Here is a 19,971-nt window from a genome sequence, read left to right as displayed (position 1 = left end):
CCATGTGGATCATGAATAGATTAATAAAATAGGATCCAGTTTCACGGATCGCGTGAAAGGCAATTGTGAGAGTAAGGTTGTTGGGCTGAAAGTGATCCTCACTATGACTAAAGATATCATTGCCTTAGCTTGAGACATGAATATAATGAGTGGATACCCTAAGGATATTGAGGTCAACCGAAGCTGTTAACCCCATTTTCACAGGACTCACTTCAGCGTCTAAATTTATACACTTGACTGTTTTATCCTTGGGAGTCGTAGGTCAGTGCTTTGTCCTTATAAATGTTTCAAGAGTCCTTCTTGTATCCTTTCTTTCAGTTAAAAGAGTCAATCAACTGACGGAGTCATGTAAGGCAACATTTCCACATTTCTGGTCATTACGCGTCTGTTTTTCACTCAAAGCAAGTTAATTAATTCACAGAACATCTAACGCAGCCACAGCTTAATATTTCATTTCATCTCCTAAGATCTGAATCCAGATGTAAATTTGGAGAAGACATGTGAGTTAATTTAGCCAAGCACCAACCTAATTCACGAGATTAAAGAACAAGTCATAGGAGAAGACGCTGACTCTTCCAGCTTGTCTCTAGTCCTCAGCCTCAGGACCACTTCTTCCACATATATGTTCTTTTAATTAAAAGGAAATGACTAAGTGATGTTGCCAAGAGGGCTCAAACAGGAGGCAAATTCACTTCAATGCACCTTTGGACTATTTGTAACAGCTGACAAATGTACAGGTAAGGTAAGAACAACATCCCGACCTCACTGTAGGTCACCGTAATGAGGGAACACGTCAGTCTGTCACACTGTGCCTGTTGGAGACGCACGTGGGTAAAGAAACGCTTCGGATCCAGTCAGCGTTGGCTTTGGTGTACAGTATTTATGGGATTTGACAACAGTGAGAACAGACTCGTCCTTTCAAGTAGAACTAAGACTCCACAATCTTCAGTGATCCTTTCAGACAGGGCTTTACTGCCACTGCGTTTTATATCGGACCTTGTATTTCATTTCACTGGATTTTTAGGGGATTTGTCATCCGGATCACTTGGGACAATCTTGGATAATGAGGATAGATGACAGTGTGCTGAGAGGCGGTGGAGTCCAGTAAAACTCTGCAGTACATTCAAATATCCGCCCATATGAGCAGATAGAAGCCATCATTTATCTGATAGCTGGAGTTTGCATTTTAACTAAAGGAAAAGGGGGGAAAGGAAGGAGCAGCACACACGCTTCATGATGAATTGCAGGGAAAAGGGCTCTGCTGCAGTACAGAAATTGAGGCACATGACACCTAGTGAAACCCAGAGGAAACACTCCAGCCTGCTGCTGCTGGAGGTTTAACCGCAGCCCTGTCTCCTGGGGAATCTCAGAAAACACTGCACCGGTTTTACACAGGTCTGTTTGCATGAAGGAGCAAAATTTCAGAAACATGGATTTGGTATTTATTCCCTTGTAACTGTTCAGAGCTGGAAGCACTTTTTATTTATTTATTGGAGGCAGTAACAATTCATCTTGTTTTAGTTCTTGTAGGACATTTCACCACCAGAAAAACGATGGTGGTCTAATGAGGGGCGGCTTCAGTTCATTCTAGGTGGGTGTTAATTCTATCTACAGTGACCCTGGACTGTTTCCTCTGCACAGACTCCTCCTAACCCCTGTGCAGTGAGATAATGTATGTTGTTTTTCAGCATAATTTGCAGGGATCAGACTCATTTGAATAATAAATGCAATTACAGGGCCCCCCCCTTTATGACTAACATCCTGATCGAGCCATTACCGCAGAGCCACGCTGTCTCACGGAGCGTTCGGCCAGCTGTGTGTGGTCTGGAGGTAATGCAGGGGACAGACGAGCCCATTTGCTGAGAAAATATACTGAGAATCGCTGTCAACCAACATTAGGTCAGTGTTTATGGGCACATACTGTACAGTAGTACTGTAATATAATACAGTTAGATATTTGAGTTGTTGATTCAATTAAATGAATTAAAGCAAGTCTGTGCTTTAGTCCAATTAACTCCATAAACATCATTCATCCATAAGCATTGAAGTGAAAAGAGCCATGAATAAACCGAATACACATAAGTAAATACCAGCGTTTAATGGAATCCCTTCTTTTTCGTATAGGTTTTACTTTTAATTACATAAATATAAAAGTACAATCATTGGTATAAATGTGCAACTTGCAAACACAATTCATTTGCATACATTAACTGGATGTTACATCACAATGCAAGCAACGTGAGACACACACTAAGGTGTAGAGTTGTGTCGGTGATGGTAGAGCCAGACGTGAACATAGCAGTGGATCACAGACACCTGTGGCATCTGAACGCGGGTTGCAGAGTGGGCGCATCCTGTGGATCTGGAAACGAAGCTTCTGATAAAATATAAAAAAAAAACACTGAAGTGTAAAAGCTTTGCTGAATAAAGGATAACGCCATTAGCACCATCAACAGCTTTCAAGATAAACACTAACTACATCTCTGCTTTATGGAGAATAGTTTCATTACGGGTGTGTAAAGGCTCCGGAGCAAAACATTTTAATGGGGCAATTTTACAGCCGACGTGCTTTTCGCTGCAATGCACTACTGTAACGCATTGATGAAAGATCATTTGTGTGTTTAATTCAAACTGATAGTTGTAGTTGTAACCGTGCAGCGCTGTGATCCACGTCTGCTATGTTCACCATATTTTATATGTACAAATAGAGAATCTTGCGTCGCGTTCATCTAATTACGTGGCTGATGAGAACATGAGGGGAATTAATTACAATGAAATGGAGAGTCGGCGATGTCACATTTCAGAGGCATTTTTCCTTATGACAAAAACAAACATACTGTAAATACTAAGACCACCTGTCTCCTCTGACACACAGAGGACAGCGGGGCACTTGAAACCATTGCAATCAATGGAGATCAATTTTGCAAAATGCAAAAAGATTGTATAGTACAACACCACAAGCTCTACACACTAATCTTTTCAAAGAGGAACCTTTGTGTTATATGCAAGGACTAATGTAAGGCGCTTGAATCAAGCCATGCATGCAATTTAGGTGAGCAAACATTACTCTAGAATACTATTATGACGGTCTTAAACCTGATGTGTTGCAGGCTTATGGAAAATGCACTTTATTCATGTAAAGTCCAATAGTATGTGAGACGTGTGTTTAGGGAAGCATTTAAAATACATATCAGTCCTTTTATTCTCATTTTCAGGCCATTACACACTAGTTTGGACACAGAAATGTACACATGCATGCTTGTTGTTGGAAGGAAGGATCGATGTGATGAAGTTGATGCTGTCGCTGAGGCCCCAGCGTTTCTGATGCCTCCGCCGTGGTGACGCTAACCTCGGGTCCCAGAGGAAAACAAACAAAAGTCCAGCCGCGCCATCGCTCGCTTGCGACGCCGTATTCAAAACGGCGGCGTGCTCCCGCGGCTCCGAGGCCGGCGGCGTGGCAGCGCGTGACCCACCGCATCACCAACACTGCGCCGCTATTGAGTCACCGCTCTGGAAATCCACAGAGGAGCGCGCTGACATCTTGGGAAATCTATGCATCCATGTTCAGCCGCAGGACCAAAATAAAAAAGTAGTCGAACTGTGATTTACATGTCAACGGTGTAAAATGTGTTAATTAGTGAGCTTGAGTGCTGGTAGGCAGAGTCAAATATCCTGGGACACAGCCAGTACAGTAGAATAGTGGTATAAAGGCTGGGAAAAGAGAGAAACGGCAAGCTGCCTAATGAACACGCCGCATCCTGACCTGTACCACACACATTCTTGGCTAGCACCTGTAATGAAATCCAGGAACGTTAAGGTTTCGCCTCCGACCCGACGTAGCAAAGCTAAGCTAAAGTGTAAAAAGAACAACTGTGGCTTTATTAGTCTCTCGGTAGCGTCTCATCCATCTTCCTGCAAGAAGGCTTAAACACGCGCGTCTCCCAAAATACCAAACATATCGAAACCTCTGTCTACTTCATAAACCCCAGTGTGCGTTTTCATTTTAGGGCGCATCATTCCCAAATGCTGCATCTCATCAATCATCCGACGGTGAGACATCAACTCGATCATCCGTGTGTATATATTTAAGAGCTACATGTAGAAAAATATACTTCATAGAGTACTCTGTTTTATATACAGCTATGTTTTATGGCTTTACCATAACGGCATGCAGAAAAAAACGAACAAGCCTGAAGATTTAACTACCTGAGTCATTTGCTCTATTCCTCTTAGTGAGACTGGGGAGTAATTTATTCAGATCTATGCACTAAAGAATAAAAACCAACAAAGAATAGATCCATATCCAATCTTTGCCTTATTGTTGAGGACATTCCGATGAATATACACATACATGAACAGTACGTTTGTGGCGTGTCTCGTATTCACAGTGTCAGGGCAATAAGAGAGCGCTGAGATCTGCGAGAAAGAAGGAGCAGGTTGAGGTGTTGGTGACGTGAAGAGACAGACGCTGTGAGAGGAACGCAGGCTCTGAGTGGAGAGTGGACATGAAAACCGCTGTTTCTCAGTTTCCTCCGCTGTTTGTGAACATCCAGATGTTGACATCAGGAGACGTCGATGGTGCAGCCGCGTCCACCACAAACACCCTCCGTCCGTTAAACTTTGGCTGCGCTGCACTGAAATCAAGAGGCTTTTACACCATGGCTTGTGTGAGGGAGCAACGTGCTGGACTGTATGTGGAGAAATGCCTCCCGTGATCAGAGGAGAAAACACATCGGAGCCCGCATCATTTAGCTGTGACTGACCTCCTTCTCCATCGCTCTCCGCCCCCTCAACCTCCAACAACTATAAACACACTTGGGATTAATTTCGCCTTACAAATGCATAAGTCTACATTCAGTCTGCATACGAAGAGTAATTAGTCGGCCTTTATCCCTTTGTTTCCCCCCGCAAAATAGCTGTGAGCTCCAAAAGGAAGAGAGAGAAACAGCTGGGAGGCGCCCTCCTGCTTTTCACCCTTTAAGTCGAAGTGTTCGGCCGCTGGAGCATGTTTGCCGCTGATAAGAAGACCGGTTTGTCTCTCACGAGGACCGGATTTTCATTCTCCGCCGCTGCTTTCTCCGCCTGGCAAAGTAGCAAAGGACGACTCGTAGCCTGTTAGCGTGGCGCGCTGTGAAAAAACAGCCCTCTCCGCGGCCTTTGTGGGAATGGGCTCGGCTACATCGCGGCCACGTTCGCTCTCAGACAATAAATCTATTGGCTGAGAATGGGGGGGTTCACAATCAATACAAGGTGTAGAAATGGTGCAAAAATGCATGGGAAGTATAATGCATAGATCAATATGTGCTATATCATTCTGTGGTTACACTTTACTTGTTACTATCAGCATTCAGTATGTACATTCAAACAAACTGGCATAAGCCCAAAACAATAAGGATTGCTGTGCATGCTTCCCTTGGCTCCTTTACGAGAATCAGACGCTTCCCTGTGCACGCTAACACTGCAGGCGGAACGAGTTAAACTGCTTTGTTCTGGGTTCGAGGTGTATGGATTGGTCGATGGGTGACGCCCGCGCTTCCGGATCAGCGGACGCTCCGCGGATGTTTTCGAGGATCCGAGGACCTTGTATCATCGCCTCAGGCTCACAGCTACATCCCAAAAAGTCACAAGTATCATGCATAAGGAGTTACTGGTCGCCAAACCGTGCCCGCGCGCTTGCATTTTCCTCCCGGCGATCTCTACCTGGAGTTGCTGGTCTCTGCCAGCCTGTTGTTCATGATGCCGAGGGCGCCCACCCCCCCGGAGAAGCCGTTGTGGCGCGAGCTGCCGCACACCGTCCTGGGGAACCCGTTGGCCGACTCGGACAGCTGCTTTTGCATGATGGCCAGCGACACCTTGTTGGAGGCCGCCAGGTCTTTCATGGAGATCATCTCCCCCGACAGCCGGCGGCCCTCGGCGTCGCTGTCGCCGGGCCCGTCCGCCTCGGGGGGCTGGCCGCAGCGGCCCTGGCGGCCCTTGGAGCCCGGGCGAATGGCGTTGCGTCTGCCGAGGAAGGCGCTCGCCTTGTTGCACCGCTGGCAAAACAGGCAGCTCATTTTCTCCAGCAACCAGTTGAGCACCTGCTTGATGACAATGGAGATGACGTTGAACAGCGAGTAGATGCAGCACACGCCCGTCAGCATGAAGAGGAAGTTGGCGACCCTGTAGAGGCTTTGGTGTTCGTAAGCGGCGCTCTGGCTGCTGACGAAGTCCCCGAAGCCGATGGTGCTGAAGGTGACGAAGCAGAAGTAGAGGGAGTCCAAGTAAGTCCAGCCCTCCACGGGGGTGTACATGGCGGAGGCGCAGCAGGATATGGTGATGGCCGACAGGCCCAGAATCAGCATCACGTGGTACACGGAGGGCTTCCAGCCTGGGAGGGAGTAGGCGGAGAAGTCGTGGCGGATGCCGGGCGGCAGCAGGCCGCTGTTCCTGATGCGGCGCTCCCGCACGGCCTTCATGGCCACCGCCAGCAGCGTGATGATGCGCTCCAGGAACAGGTTGAAGAAGAGGATGGTGGCGGCGCAGCCAAGGAGCCCGTAGAAGATCAGGAAGACCTTCCCCGCGACGGTCACCGGCGTCGTCATCCCGAAACCTGCGCACGTGCAAATCAGACGGGAACAAACGCCGACGGAGGTGTGAGCGAAATAAAAAGTGCATAAAATGCATAAGATACTGCATAACAACTGGACAAACCTTGTATGAAAGAAGTCATACCAATAATAATCATACTGTACCTGCAGCAAACACTGTAAATACAGGGCTTAACATTCACTGCTGTTGTTGGGGCTGCAAATATCAAGGGCAGGGGGGTTATATTGGAAGGAGGACGCATGCACAATGAATATGCTTAGCTAAGCCCTCGGATTCTCTCTCACTGTGTGTTTTGGCTTCCTGCTATTTTCTGATTTCTAAGTCAATTACGCTGAGTGTTCAAGCTGAGCCTGAGTGGAGAGCGGAGGGCGTTTATGGATTCGGCTGCACGTTGAAGTAGCGCTCCTCGCTCTCAAGGAGAGTCACCAGTGAAGGTGCGGCGTGGCTCTGGTGTTGGCATTTGCTGATGAGGACGCCGTTGTTGCTTAAGAGGTCGATTAATGCTATAAATCCTCTGGGCACTGGCGGAAAGCACCAGGGAAGCTGCCGCCGCCGGCCGTTTGTGGTGAACTGTCCTTAAGATGAATAAAATCCAAAGATAAATCAACTCTAAGGCACTGATCATTATTGTGATTAATGTGAACTCAAGGGGATGAGAGAAAGTTTGAGAAGTCCAATTGTTTCTTGTAGTGGCCCTCAAAATATTATAGCAATTAAAAAACTCAGTCATTTACTAAGTGGCTGAATTGTTAGTTCACGTGTGAACTGTCTACACGTGTCCGTGTGGTTATTTGTATTCATGCTTCTTTCCCAGGCCCCGTGTGAGCACACACACACACACACACACACACACACACACACACACACACACACACACACACACACACACACACACACACACACACACACACACACAGGCCTGTACAACAGATGGCATATTTGTCAACAAATAAAATCGTGCTGAAAGATCAAGCCGTTCACTTCCAGCTCAAGGTTAATTGATTTTTCCATCACGGCTATCGTCCCTTTCAGTCTCGTCTGAGCATTAGCCCCCCCCCCCCCCCCCCCCCCCCCCCCACCATGAGCATGGCGGTAGGGTAATAAATGACATCAATATCCAGACGGCGCTTCCTTTATGATACCTAAAAGGGCTTTTTTGAGCCCATCTCCTGCTCTGAGAACCACTCTCACACGCGTTGGCTGTTGACACGCCGGCTCATTTAGATCAACGCTGACTGATACGGCGCGTTTTATAGGCACCAGAGGGAACCACCACATGGCCGCGCACGCTGTGGCCTTCATGCAGACAGACAGGCTGCTTCCAATAACCTGCTACGGTTGAACACGGGGGCCAAGTTCAGGCGTGGACAGCGAGGCGTCGTTCGGGTGACGGGAAGGTGAGGGGCAGCGATTACCCAAATTAGGCCCTTCAGTGAAATCCTGTTTGAGCGTTTTAATGAATTAATTAGCAGCCTGAGTCGCTCTCACCCAACTAAATCACAGGGAAAGCAGATTACATCTCCTCAGTGCACGCAGAGAGAGTCTTCCGCACCGTCTCTCATTACCAGTAAATTACCTAAGAGCGGAAAAGGCACCAGGCTTGAACTAAGGGCCGGGTTCCAGAGGCATTACTCCACACTATACTGTGTCAATACGCATGAAGACCGCAGAAAAACAGTAGAAGAAGAAGGTCAGGTGATGAAAAAACCTCTAGGTGACCTCATTTGGAAGGACATGTTTATTCACACTGTACATTCAGTCTTAATTAAAGGTGAAGTCACCAGTGCAGAACAATGATCCGCTGCTGATGCCGGACAACACTTAAATGTTTCCGCTCGCTTCAAACCCACATTTAAATTCAACAGAACTTCATAAGGCAGAAAATCACATGCATGCTAATGCAATTCAGTCAGAGCCATGGGAGAATATCTGTTCATTAACCTTAAATAAAGCCTTGTAACACAACATAAAAATGATGTCATGCTCCAATGCTGCTCACACATATAATTATACATTACGGATTCAACTGGAGGGAAAGTGATGGAAATGATGCCATTAGTATTCATTAATTATCGTTTGACAGCTTTAACAGAAAAAAGTAGCATTAATAATTATCGGACCAAGGAGGAATGAAACGGCCGGAAAGATCAAAAATAAATTACCACAGGGATTTGAGTGTAGAGGTCAGCTTTATTAACAGTGGTCACGTTTAAATCACAGCAGCTGGAGACTTGCTACAGTGATGAGCTGCTCAAATTGCAGTGTAATAGCAAATGACTCCCTCTCATTACAAGTCTACTTCTAGTTAAAAGGGGTTTATTATTATTATTATTGTTATTTATGGGTGTCATGGTTTATCACTCCTCTAAACAGTGACCAGTCATCAACACTCGACTGTTATTGAGAGAAACCTATTAAATAAATAAAGCCACACCCCTCGGCCTCGACTCCCTGCTTTAAATGCAGCCTCATTCCCAGCAGCGGGTTGAAGCCGTCCCTGAAACGCAGGGTCTCATCCCAGACAGGACGGTAAAGCTGCTGACCCCGGCGGTGGCGTCTGCTTTACTAAGCAGCATCTGTACTGAGTCGGCTCCTTCAGGAGTTGGCCTCCATTCTGAATGAGACGCCAGACGGATGGTGCTCCTGTGCAACATCAGCTGCTGATATGATTGGATGGACCGATTGATCCGAACCACGTACATGTAGGCCCAACCACATATAGGTTGCCCCCAAGTGTGAAAAATGGTGTTTGCTTAGTATACAATCCATCCATCCATCCATCCATCCATCCATCCATCCATCCATCCATCCATCCATCATTCTTCCTATACCCTCATAAGGGGGCAGTGGTCTAGAGGCAGGTCACACTCTGGACAAATGCGTATTAATCAAACAGTCACGTTTTAATAGTCCTAAACTAATTTTACGCACTAATGGCTTACATATATGTCCGACAAAGGCAGATGGCCGCCCACCAAACCTGCTTCTGCTTGAGGGTCTCTTCTGTTGAAGGGATTCTTTCCTCTAAACTGCTGCCTGATGCTGTCCAAGGGGCTTTTCTTGGCTTTTATACATAACTCTATATAATTGTATTTTTATGTAAGGTCTTAAATTTTGAGATGACGCTTGATATTTGAGTTGTGAATTGGTGATATGTGCCGGTAAATTAAAAATATGAATACAAAATTTAAACTGAACTGAACTGTGATTGGTTTTCTTTAAAAAATCCCGGTTTAAGTATATGACTTCTAATGAATTGGACATTCTATTTAATTTTTTTTCGCAATGATGAAACATATAATTTAAAAGTTATAGTAGAGATATTGCACTTTATGGTAGTTCACAGAAGAGCTTGTGGTGTATTTGGTCAAAGCTCACTATAATACACTATAATCCATCACAATGTATTCTGAAAACAGCACATTGATTTCTCTTACTGGAAAACGGCCTCACAAGGCCAACGGTCAGACAGCCAAGCGCACCTCCGTCTAGAGAAAGTCCATGCTTAGCGTGAGCGAGTTCAGCGGATTATTGAGGGAACGTCAGTTAGGAGTTCGAAATTGATTGGGAAAACGTATCACAGCGAAGAAGGAAAATACAATTTAGCCAATTACAGCGGACCAGAGCTCCTCTTGGAGGCCCACGTGAGAATAAAGGGTAACTAAAAGCACACATAAGCACCTCCTCCTGTTAAATGAAGGATATGTACAGACACTTTCTCTCTCAGCGAGTCACAAGGCCGACACCCAGTCAGCCGAGAAATTGTCCCAAAGATTCATTATCTGACAATTTTCAAGCCAAAAATCAAATCTCTGCCACTTAATTCTTCCTCCATGTCACCGAATTAATGAGCTTAAAAACAAGCTCCCGGTCCAACACCTGCATCCAACCGGTGGGAATAGCCTCAAATTGGCCTGATAGGAACGGCAGGAGGAGACGCGTGCACGCCCGCTTCCTGTGACGAGCGGGAAATCATTAGTCACGGGACGCGTGCTGGGGGTCTGATGGCGGCGAGCGCAGAGGGCTGAGTTAGCAGCAGGGCGGCCATCTGCTGAAGAGCCGCCCGGGTCACCGGCGGACACGATAAGAATAGCAACGGTCTCACAGTCCTCCAGCTCCAGAGCTGAGTGCATGTTTACACGCCATCGCATCATAGCCTCCTACAGGACGTCGCATCATAGTGTGTTTATTTGGAAGCGGGACATTGTCACTGATTCTCACATCCAGCTGCACACAGGCAACAGGTTACTGATAATTGTTGGTCAGATCACATAGTAGAGGAGATAGAGGAAGGCACGATAGCTCCTCTTATCAGATTTGATCATTTGTTTGGCGGCTCCATTACTGGATTGAGTCCGGGGTCCTAAATTATATCTCAGCGTTTGATTCACTGGCGAGGAGAGCACAGAACGATTGATGACTCTGCTGTTGTACGTATTGATTTATTGTCAGGGAAAATGCTGCACTGACTTTGGGTCTGGACCAACATTTATTGTTCTTTGGTTGCTTTCTGATCAGTTCGCTTCGCCAAATTTAACATGAGATGAAAAAATAAAGTCGGTTTCGTCACATAAGATAGGGCTTAAATGAAAAAAATAAATAAAGATGCCTGTTTCTTCACATCTTCTTCACAAACAATGACACAGATTTAGCTCATTCATGTCAGTTAGGAGTCGTCCTCTCATCAGATTAATAGAATCTCTCTGAGTGATTTAGACACTCTGTCCTTGTGCTTCCTATCGTCTATTCAACTCTGTGCTCAGTCAGTGTTTGAATAAACGCTCAGCCACATAAGGCCCTCTTCTATTAGCCGCCAGAGCAAACACACCTGTTCAGGTAGAGCTTTTGAAAAGCCATCAGCCTCGGGCCGGCGCGATAAGCCTCCGTGTTCCCAGTAATAGATGATACAGTGCGATGGTAACAATACATTAAATATACTCTGCCTTTCAGAGCAGCTTCAGATTTGCAGGCGCCGCACAGAAAGAGTCGAATCAGGAGATGAATGCTTGCACCCTGCCAGTCTTTTGCTGTAATGGATTTTTAGTGCTGCTAATGTGAAAGCGTGGGTCCCTGGAATTTGAGGCCGTGCACAAAACTTTGGTTCCTGTCAGGGACTGATAAGTCTCTGACAGCTGCAATAATGATCCCAGATCATACATAGAGAAAGCTGCCTCAAGAGGAATGATGAGGCAATGCTCTGCTGCTCAAAATTAAATGATCTTTTGCTTTCTAATAACAATATTCCCACTATGAGCCCGAGATGCTGAGAGGCTGCCAGCCTGGAGCTACAGTCGCTGAATAATTTGTGAATGCTGGCGTTAGGACAAAATGCATGCAACACATTCAACTACAGTATGTTTGAGATTTCCAGGATAATAATTTTTTCATAATGAAAATTAGTGCCAAAATGAATGGTCCAAGTGGCACTAGGCCAAAATGGTGAGAAGTCTGTGTGTTGCATGAATGATTTAATTGCGTGCGCTGACTGAAATGTACAATCATCAGCTCAGAGTTTATAAGGGTCAGGCTACGGTTACTGTAGATGGACTGCTTTCATGAATGAGGGGTTACCTATATGTTCAGCTCTGCAAACATTTCTTATCGACCAACCATCTTATTTAATCAAGTTCAAGTTAAAAGAGATGCGTTTGTGCGAAGTTTAAGATGATCTGACGTTCCACCGGGTGTTTGTTTGTGTTGAGCCGTCTGAAGGACTCTCCTCCTGTCTGTCTCCTTCCTCACAGGCAGCATCTGCTTCACAGAGCTGCGACGGCATAAAGATGGACAACGGCCAAATCACGCTGGAGCCATTAACGTACACGATGCCAAGACGCCGACAACTGTTATGAGTTAAGGCATTTTGTTGGTGCCATCCAAAAGTTAAACCCTCATAGCTGCAGGTCAGCATTGACACAAAGAGACTGATAATGATCAAAAAATTAACAGTAGAATGAACTCTGTAATGACTGTTCAGCCGACTAGAGTTCAGGGAGCTGAAGGGTGCGAAGAGCACATGGAGTTCATCCTGCGTTTGTCTTGGCGGCACAAAGAGCAGAATCAGTGAAATGCTAATAAGCTGGAGGCTGAGGAAGCCCAGCAAATCTGCTGCGTCCTCCAAAACGATCTTATCGCAGAGCCGCGATGATTTGAGTCTGTGAGTTACTGGACGCCGTCAAGTACAGTCCTCAGCGCGTCGGGGCAGAGTTATGAGTCACCGTGACACAGCGGAGCGGCGTGTACAGCTCTCCTCACAAAGGCAGGATTTACACACACACACACACACACACACACACACACACACACACACACACACACACACACACACACACACACACACACACACACACACACACACACACACACACACACACACACAAAGTCATCACTACACTACCCATTAAAGGCTCCACTATGTTCAGCACATATTAAATATCATATAATAACATTTGTCAGCTGCAGGTAGGGAACAATGCATTAATGGGGGCTTTTATTTTGACATCCCGTGCCTGCGGCCACTAAAAGAGAGGGAACATACACAGCAAAGCTGTGAGCCTCAAACCCAAACAATTAGTTCAAAGACACAAACAGTTCGAATCAGTGAGAGCAGCTTAAAGGCAGCAAATTGCTGCAAGTCAATCGTGTGGAGCGTCAGTGCAGCAGCGCTGCCATTTGGCTGCGTTCCCTCCTCGGCAGCCAGTGTTTGTGTCGAGCGCCACGGCTGCACACAATCTAAAGAGACCTCCGGCGCCTTTCATGTGACCGGAGGCCCTCCGTTTTCCATTTTTAACGGTGACATTTCCTCTGAGTCTGCGATTTCACAGAGCAGCCGGGGAGATCAGACGAGAGGAGAGGCTCGGAAAGACGGCGGCGGAAGGTCCCGACCCGCCTCAAAAGCTCCTGTAAAGTGATCTTCATTTTATTATGTAACAGTGCCTGTGGAATATCAGCATCGACTGCAATGTTGTTCAACAGAAATACACTGTGGAATATTTTGAATACAAATGTATTGATATAAATGAAGAGAAGAGACAGAAGGCAGGGACGTCTGAAATAACACGAATCTGCTTCCACAGATTGCAAACTTTTTTTTCCCACCCACCTCCCGAAATGCGCGTTCACGACGCGCACCGGCGGCCGCGGCCCCGCAGATGGTTTCGTCCCCGCGAGACGGCGCGAGCGGTTCATCCCGACGCGAGCGCGCCATCAAAGCTGCCGCGCAGCCCGCCCTCGGGACTTGCACGCAGTCGACCGTGGAGCATTTCCCGCCGCTCGAACGCCAGAACGCACGCGCCGCCAGGAAGAGGCGACGCTGACCCGGAACCCCGCGCGCGAGTGAACTACAAGGTGCAGAACAGAGGAGCAATTTGGTGTGAAGTCAGACAAACCTCAGCAGAGAGAGACTCACTAAAGAAGTCGATCACCATCTTTCTTCATTTTCTTTGTATTATGAGCTAATGAGCTTGTATTTGCTATGAATAACAATAATGTAAAATACGTTTGTGTGATCCCAGAGCGCAATAATTCCTTCTCACAACATTATAAGGCTGAAAGCTCATCACTTCGTAATAGCAGGAGAAGCTGGTAAATAATATACGTTTCCCGTCTGGATGTTTTTAGTTGCAGCCCCGTTGCTTATTAGCTGCAGCCTCTGCTGAACGCAGCATCTGTTTCTCAGACACTATGTAGTGTTGACTCTCATTTTATTTGGCAGACTGACACATCCTCACATGCTCAACAGGGCAATCTGCCTGTAGGGGCTGTAGGACGAACACACGGCTCAGATCGACGGCTGAAACTACTTTATTGTATGTACATGTTGCGGTTCACGCAGTTTAGCGGGGTTTTCTCCTCATTTAACAAGTTATGAAGCGACGCGGTGGAAGGAGAGGTCTGTTTGGTGCCGTTTTGCTAACCTATCCTGTCTGCCTCATCCATCCTTGTGACTCCTCTGAGTGGGCGGATGCGAGGAGCTGCAGTCTCTGCCGGAGGAAAGAAACGACAGGACAGAGTTTATACCCATGCAGCAACAAATTGCCCGGAACACAATCCAAACCTGCGGCCGAATGCAATGTGGAAGTGCCAGCAAACGGGCCCGTCCCACTTAATCCTAACAGGTTAAAAGCCGCCTCTACCTACAAGCGGGGGGGGCTGTGAGAACCTCAGCTTCTTCTTCTCCAAAATGTCACTCACACCGGGGGAAACTGTCCTAATTGGCAGCCGGCAGCCGTCCGTCAGCTCTGAGGATTATAAATAGGCTTGGATATTAACAGAACTTCAGTTTACAGAGCGCACTGTTATGGCCTCTTTAACCAGCGTGAGCGCCATGAATATGTGGGACGGGGCCACATCCCGCGAAGGACATGAGTGGAGGACGTGGACGTGTTGTATCACATGGTGGTGATGAATAATGACATCACAGGCCATTTTATCCCAATCCAGTCGCAACATCTTATTAGAAAACTTCAACCCGCTGCAGGCACTGAATGAAATGCCACCTGTCAGGAGGATTTATCCCCGTGGGCAGTATTTGCGGATATCCATAACAAATGTCACGGCCATACGTCCAATAACGTGGTAACGACCAGCTGGAAGCCCCTGCAGCCAGCGCGGCTAGAAAGAGACAGGAAGCCTGCTCCAGACCTGGGAAGCTGTAATTACTGTATAGAGAAGCACAGCGCTGAAGTAAAAGCCCAGAACGGCATCAGTGTGAATGATTTCCCATAGAATGCTGAGGATGATTATGTGATCAGGCAGCGCCTGGCTGGACCCTGTTCTCAGAGTATTAGGCATACCGTATAGGTTTTAATATGAGTATCGATAATGCAGTAAGTGCTGTAATGTGTTGTGTTATGGAAAACTGGCCCAAGTGCAAAGTGACCACGGCTCTGCTTTCATTCTTCAAAGCAACACGGTGGAGGCGCATCAAGGAGAGCAGAGAGTCACTACTGATTTGAAGCCTCAGAGTCAGAGGTGGGAAGCGTTTGGGGGGTGGGGGTGGGGGGGAACACACAGGGGGGGATGCCGCTCTGAATTGTGCGGGGAGGCCCCCGAATCCCTTTTATATTGCCCTCTCACAAGTAGAAGAAGAAGTAGCACACGAGCCGGAGGGGCGGGAGGCGCGGAGATCAAAGCAAAACAGAGATCCAGACAGAAATCCATGCAAGCGCATGAACAGACAAAAACTAGAGAAGCGCGACGCTGCCTTTTTTTTTTTTTTTTTTTACTTTATTTCCCCAAGCAGCTGAGTCAGTTCATATGATGTGCTTGTCGGGGGAAGACTGCACGACAACTGGCGCACAAAGGATTTCAACCTGCTGCAGACATGTACACAAACACAGCTGCACGGACTCCCCAGGAGCTCCGCCTTTGTGTGTTTAAATATGAGAGCAGACGGTGGAGGGCTGTAAAGCTCTCCTGTCGGGCCCACGGTAAATAAAGTTCTGGCGGGTCCTCTGCTCACAGGGACCCGGCTCCTTCCTGTCCAGTCACACAGAGCCAGCACTTTCCCCACTCTGGGTTTCAATTAATCGGCGAGATATGTCGACGTGTTTGTTCAGGGTTGAGGGCAAGGTCAGCTGCTCCGGGCCCAGATTATTACCTGGAGTGTGTTCATTTGCTTGTTCAGCCGTTCATAACGGGCTGTGTCTTTGCCTCTGGCTTCCACCGAGGGAGGGGCCGGGACTAAAGTGGGCTTCAGAGCTGCATCAGGCATGCAGCACGCCGCTCCGCCGGCCCCCGGGCAGCCCTACGAGGGACACTTGCTCTTTTCTGACCTATTGCACAAGCAAATGTTAAATGAGGGGGGGGGGGGGCTTCTCATTGACATTCCTGATGGTTTGAATGGAAATGTGGCAAAAACGGCTGCACCCATGGGTGCTGTCCTATAGCCAGGGATGAGTGTGCCGTTCCAAATGGCAGGCGAGTCAGACGTCGCCGCCACTGCCAAAATCGCTCGCAGCCAACGCGGAGCGCACGACTGGAAAAAAGAAAAATGTTAATCGGATATTCTGACGGCGAGCCAGTGGGAAAGGAAGCTATCAGTTCTGTTCGCTGACAGTGTGATTATTAAACAAACTTAAGTTGCATTCAAACGTATCACTCTCCAAGTCATTTGTCAAGTTAGGAGGTGCCACACGTGATTATTCAAGTGCTCTGGGGTCGATGTGAAGTCTACAACATGCAGCGTGGATGCAAAGGTCAGAGGAATCAGTGGATGATGCGCCACTCACCTATAGTTGACACCACTGTTCCAACAAAATAAAAAGCCCCTGTAAAATCCCATCTGGGCCTCAAAGCATCAGCCCGAATCCCGGCGGCGATAGCCGCCTCGTACTCCCGCAGGAAAGAGTTGAGCTCCTGCAGGCTGATGTTGAAGGTCTCGCTGAAGTTGAGGAGCGTCCCGTTCCAGCGGCCGTGAGCCCGCAGCTCCGACGGCCTCTCGATGGCCGAGAAGACCGCAGCGCCGCACAGCAGGTACAGTATGATGAGGATGGCGAGCAGCACGAAGCGGCCGTTGTCCTCGTTGAGGTGCAGGGAGCGGCAGCCTTGCAGACGCAGGCCAGGCATCATCCAAATTTCAGCACCACTCGCGCGTCGGACAGCGACAAGCTCCACATCGGAGGCGGCATTCACTCGTCCGCAGGTGCCCTCTGGAAGTCACTGTCCTGCGCTCCCGCGGCACTTCTACGGGCACCGCTTCCTCCTGTTAACCCGCCGGGTCGTCTCATTGTTGCGATGGAGTGACTTCATATGTGGCTGAGAGACAGTCAAAACGCACTACTTGAGGATATATGTCTGCAAATTCACCAAAGAGTGGACGAGAAACGCACACCGGCGCATAGTTTCATAACAGATCTCTCTCTCTCTCTCTCTCTCTCTCTCGCTCCCTCGCTCTCTCGCGCGCGCGCTCTCCCTCACACTTGTGGCAATGCAGTTGGCGTGAAGTGGACTGCAGCGTAAATCCAGCCGGACGCGCTTCTTTGTGCAAACGCAAGCAGTAGTAGTAGTATCCTGTGGGTCCTCTGCACCAAAACGCGTTCGGACCGAGCGGTCGCCCCGGTGCCCGCTCGAAATCCCACAAGTTACGGCGCGTCCCTCGGGAAACCAATTAAAGTCGCCTCCAATCGGCGCTCGCCGGGTCCGGAGGAGCGTGCAGCCGCAGCTCCTCGCGCACGTCGGAGCGGCACGTCGCGTCCTGTCACCGCATGCGGTGAGATCACTACTACAGCGAGAGGAGGAGCAGCACCCCGCGCGTCCTTAGTCGAGGTAGTCCTGAGATAACGGGATTTACATTTTGACTCGAGTGCAGCCGCGTTGCCTCGCGTCATGCGCACTGAGGCAGCTCTCGCCGGACGCCGTTACTTTCTGCAACGTAGGCACAAACGCAGAAATGAAGGTGCACGCCTGAAATAAGCCCTTGGAAAAAAAAGAAGTTTGGAAAAGCTATAACACTGGAATAATAATAATAAGTAAAAGCAACCATGTAGTAAAATACTGCAAATTGACGCAAACGAGGGTTAATAAAGGGCTCGTTGTACAGCATTAATTAGTTCAGTTAATCACATTAAAAGAACTGTTTTGTTCACAGACTAGGCAAATTGGAATATTTCCAACAATGTTGTGAATTTACACTAACGAATCACACTGCAATAATTTACTTTCTCATTATTCTCAATTAATGAGAACAATATTTGCAAAATGCGCTAAAAAAGGCTGTCACAAAACTAAAGCTACTCTAAACTGGACAAGACACGATCTACTTGTGTGACAGACATGATGTCACCCTGCTGTCACTGTTTAAATGAAAAATGAAAGGAGGGGGAAGAAGGATGTGCATTGTTTCATGCACCGGTGGGTTTCGGGGGAAGTGCCGAGAAGACGTCAGAGGCAGGTGATGTGGTAATGACAGCTTTCAAAACAACAGGACACGGTTGGATTTATACAAGGTACACAATGAGGCTCGGATGAAAAAATGAGCAATATCCTCTCAGGACTGTGTCCTCGCACTAGAGAGGCTAATGAAATCAATGATGACCTGGAGCTACTGGTCTATATAAATATCCGTGAAATCGACTGGTGCTTTAAAAAGACATGTTATCCACTTCGAGTGTTAGCAGCGATTCTTTCCGTGATAGAGTTCAGAGGAGACATTTAATTAATATAAAATTAGCAATTAAAGTCATTGTCTTAAAGAAAAGATGGTGTCAGATCCCAACAGTACAACCAAGGCTATAGCTTTTCTACTGGGAAGACAGCTCGCATTTACAGTGGTTGTATTGATTATGTTTTCTAATCTGGCTAATTGTCTTACAAATATCAAGGCAGACTCCTGAACAAGGGCATCCTCAGCACAGTTATCTCAGCACATTCTGTCCTTGTCCGCTCCAATTTTTACCCGGAGCTGTACAGAAGCGCAGGAGAGCGATGCGATGGAGGATGACATCAGTGAAAGCTTGTCTCTGAGCCACTGACGGCAGGTCTGCCTGTTTAATAAAATTGTAGCCGGCGTTCGCTGCTGTAGGAACACTTCTCATACGCGGTACCTGAATTTATAAGACTAACAGAACATGATGAGCGCAATCTACAGCAACACATCAGCCATCAACCTGGTCCCTGTCACTTATATTTCCCACCCACTCATTTCTTTCCAGGATCATAGGGTGCTGCAGATTATCCCAGCATGCACTGGTTGGAGGCCAGGGGAGTCATTACAGCCTTTTACTGTAGACGTACCATACATCAAGTCTCAAGGCCTGACAGATACATAGTTGCGCGGCCTGTCCTTAAATCTGTTCAAATGGAATACAAATACATGCATGTTAAGCTTCTTTTTAAATGTTAAATTCCAGTTCAGCAGCTTTTTGCACTAGTGCGAGCTAAGTGTGAAATGCTAAATGGACTCCAGCCATAGCTCGGCACACACCTCTACTGGCCGGTTGCAGACATGTGGGAGAGACAGCGGAGAGGCAAATCTTCCCATAGCAGCGACACCAACTCGTGCGGTGAACAAATGCGAGGAGACGCGGGCCACGCGTCGCTTACTGTACAGTCAGAAAGCAAAATGTGGTGGGGAGCGAGGATTTCTCCCTGAGCCTGCTCAGCAAGAGCAGCTCCTGATGATCCAGAACACATGGCGAAATCAATCATTTTGTCATTTTCAAAACACTCCGCATGGGATCCTTTAATGGCTAAATGTGATCTAATGTGTTCCACTGGCTGTGACACCTAAGGGTAGTACAGAGGTAAAAGGCACCAACAGCAGAGTGAGAAGATTCTGATCTGAGCTCTGGGACAAAAGCATATTTTTCATCAGTGGAAAAAATCACATCAAAGCAAAGAATACAAGCCAAGAAGGTTCCGCCCTCTGTTCCGTCTTCATGCATG

The 19,971-nt window shown here is 47.5% G+C and overlaps 1 protein-coding gene across 1 annotated transcript; it reads right to left on the bottom strand.

Annotated features, from left to right (window-relative positions):
• Nucleotides 1-2,095: 2,095 nt before the first annotated feature.
• On the bottom strand, nt 2,096-17,946 carry kcnk12 (potassium channel, subfamily K, member 12). The gene is made up of 2 exons (XM_029175392.3): nt 16,818-17,946; nt 2,096-6,589 (listed from the first exon to the last, which is right to left on the bottom strand). The coding sequence occupies exons 1-2, from the start codon at nt 17,155-17,157 to the stop codon at nt 5,697-5,699; spliced, it is 1,233 nt and encodes a 410-aa protein (XP_029031225.1). The 5' UTR covers nt 17,158-17,946; the 3' UTR covers nt 2,096-5,696.
• Between the last annotated feature and the right edge of the window lie 2,025 nt (nt 17,947-19,971).

Source organism: Betta splendens, chromosome 15 (genome assembly GCF_900634795.4).
Source record: "Betta splendens chromosome 15, fBetSpl5.4, whole genome shotgun sequence".
NCBI lineage: Eukaryota > Metazoa > Chordata > Actinopteri > Anabantiformes > Osphronemidae > Betta > Betta splendens.
The sequence above is the reverse complement of the archived record's forward strand: the minus strand, read 5'-3'. Positions and strand labels throughout refer to the sequence as shown.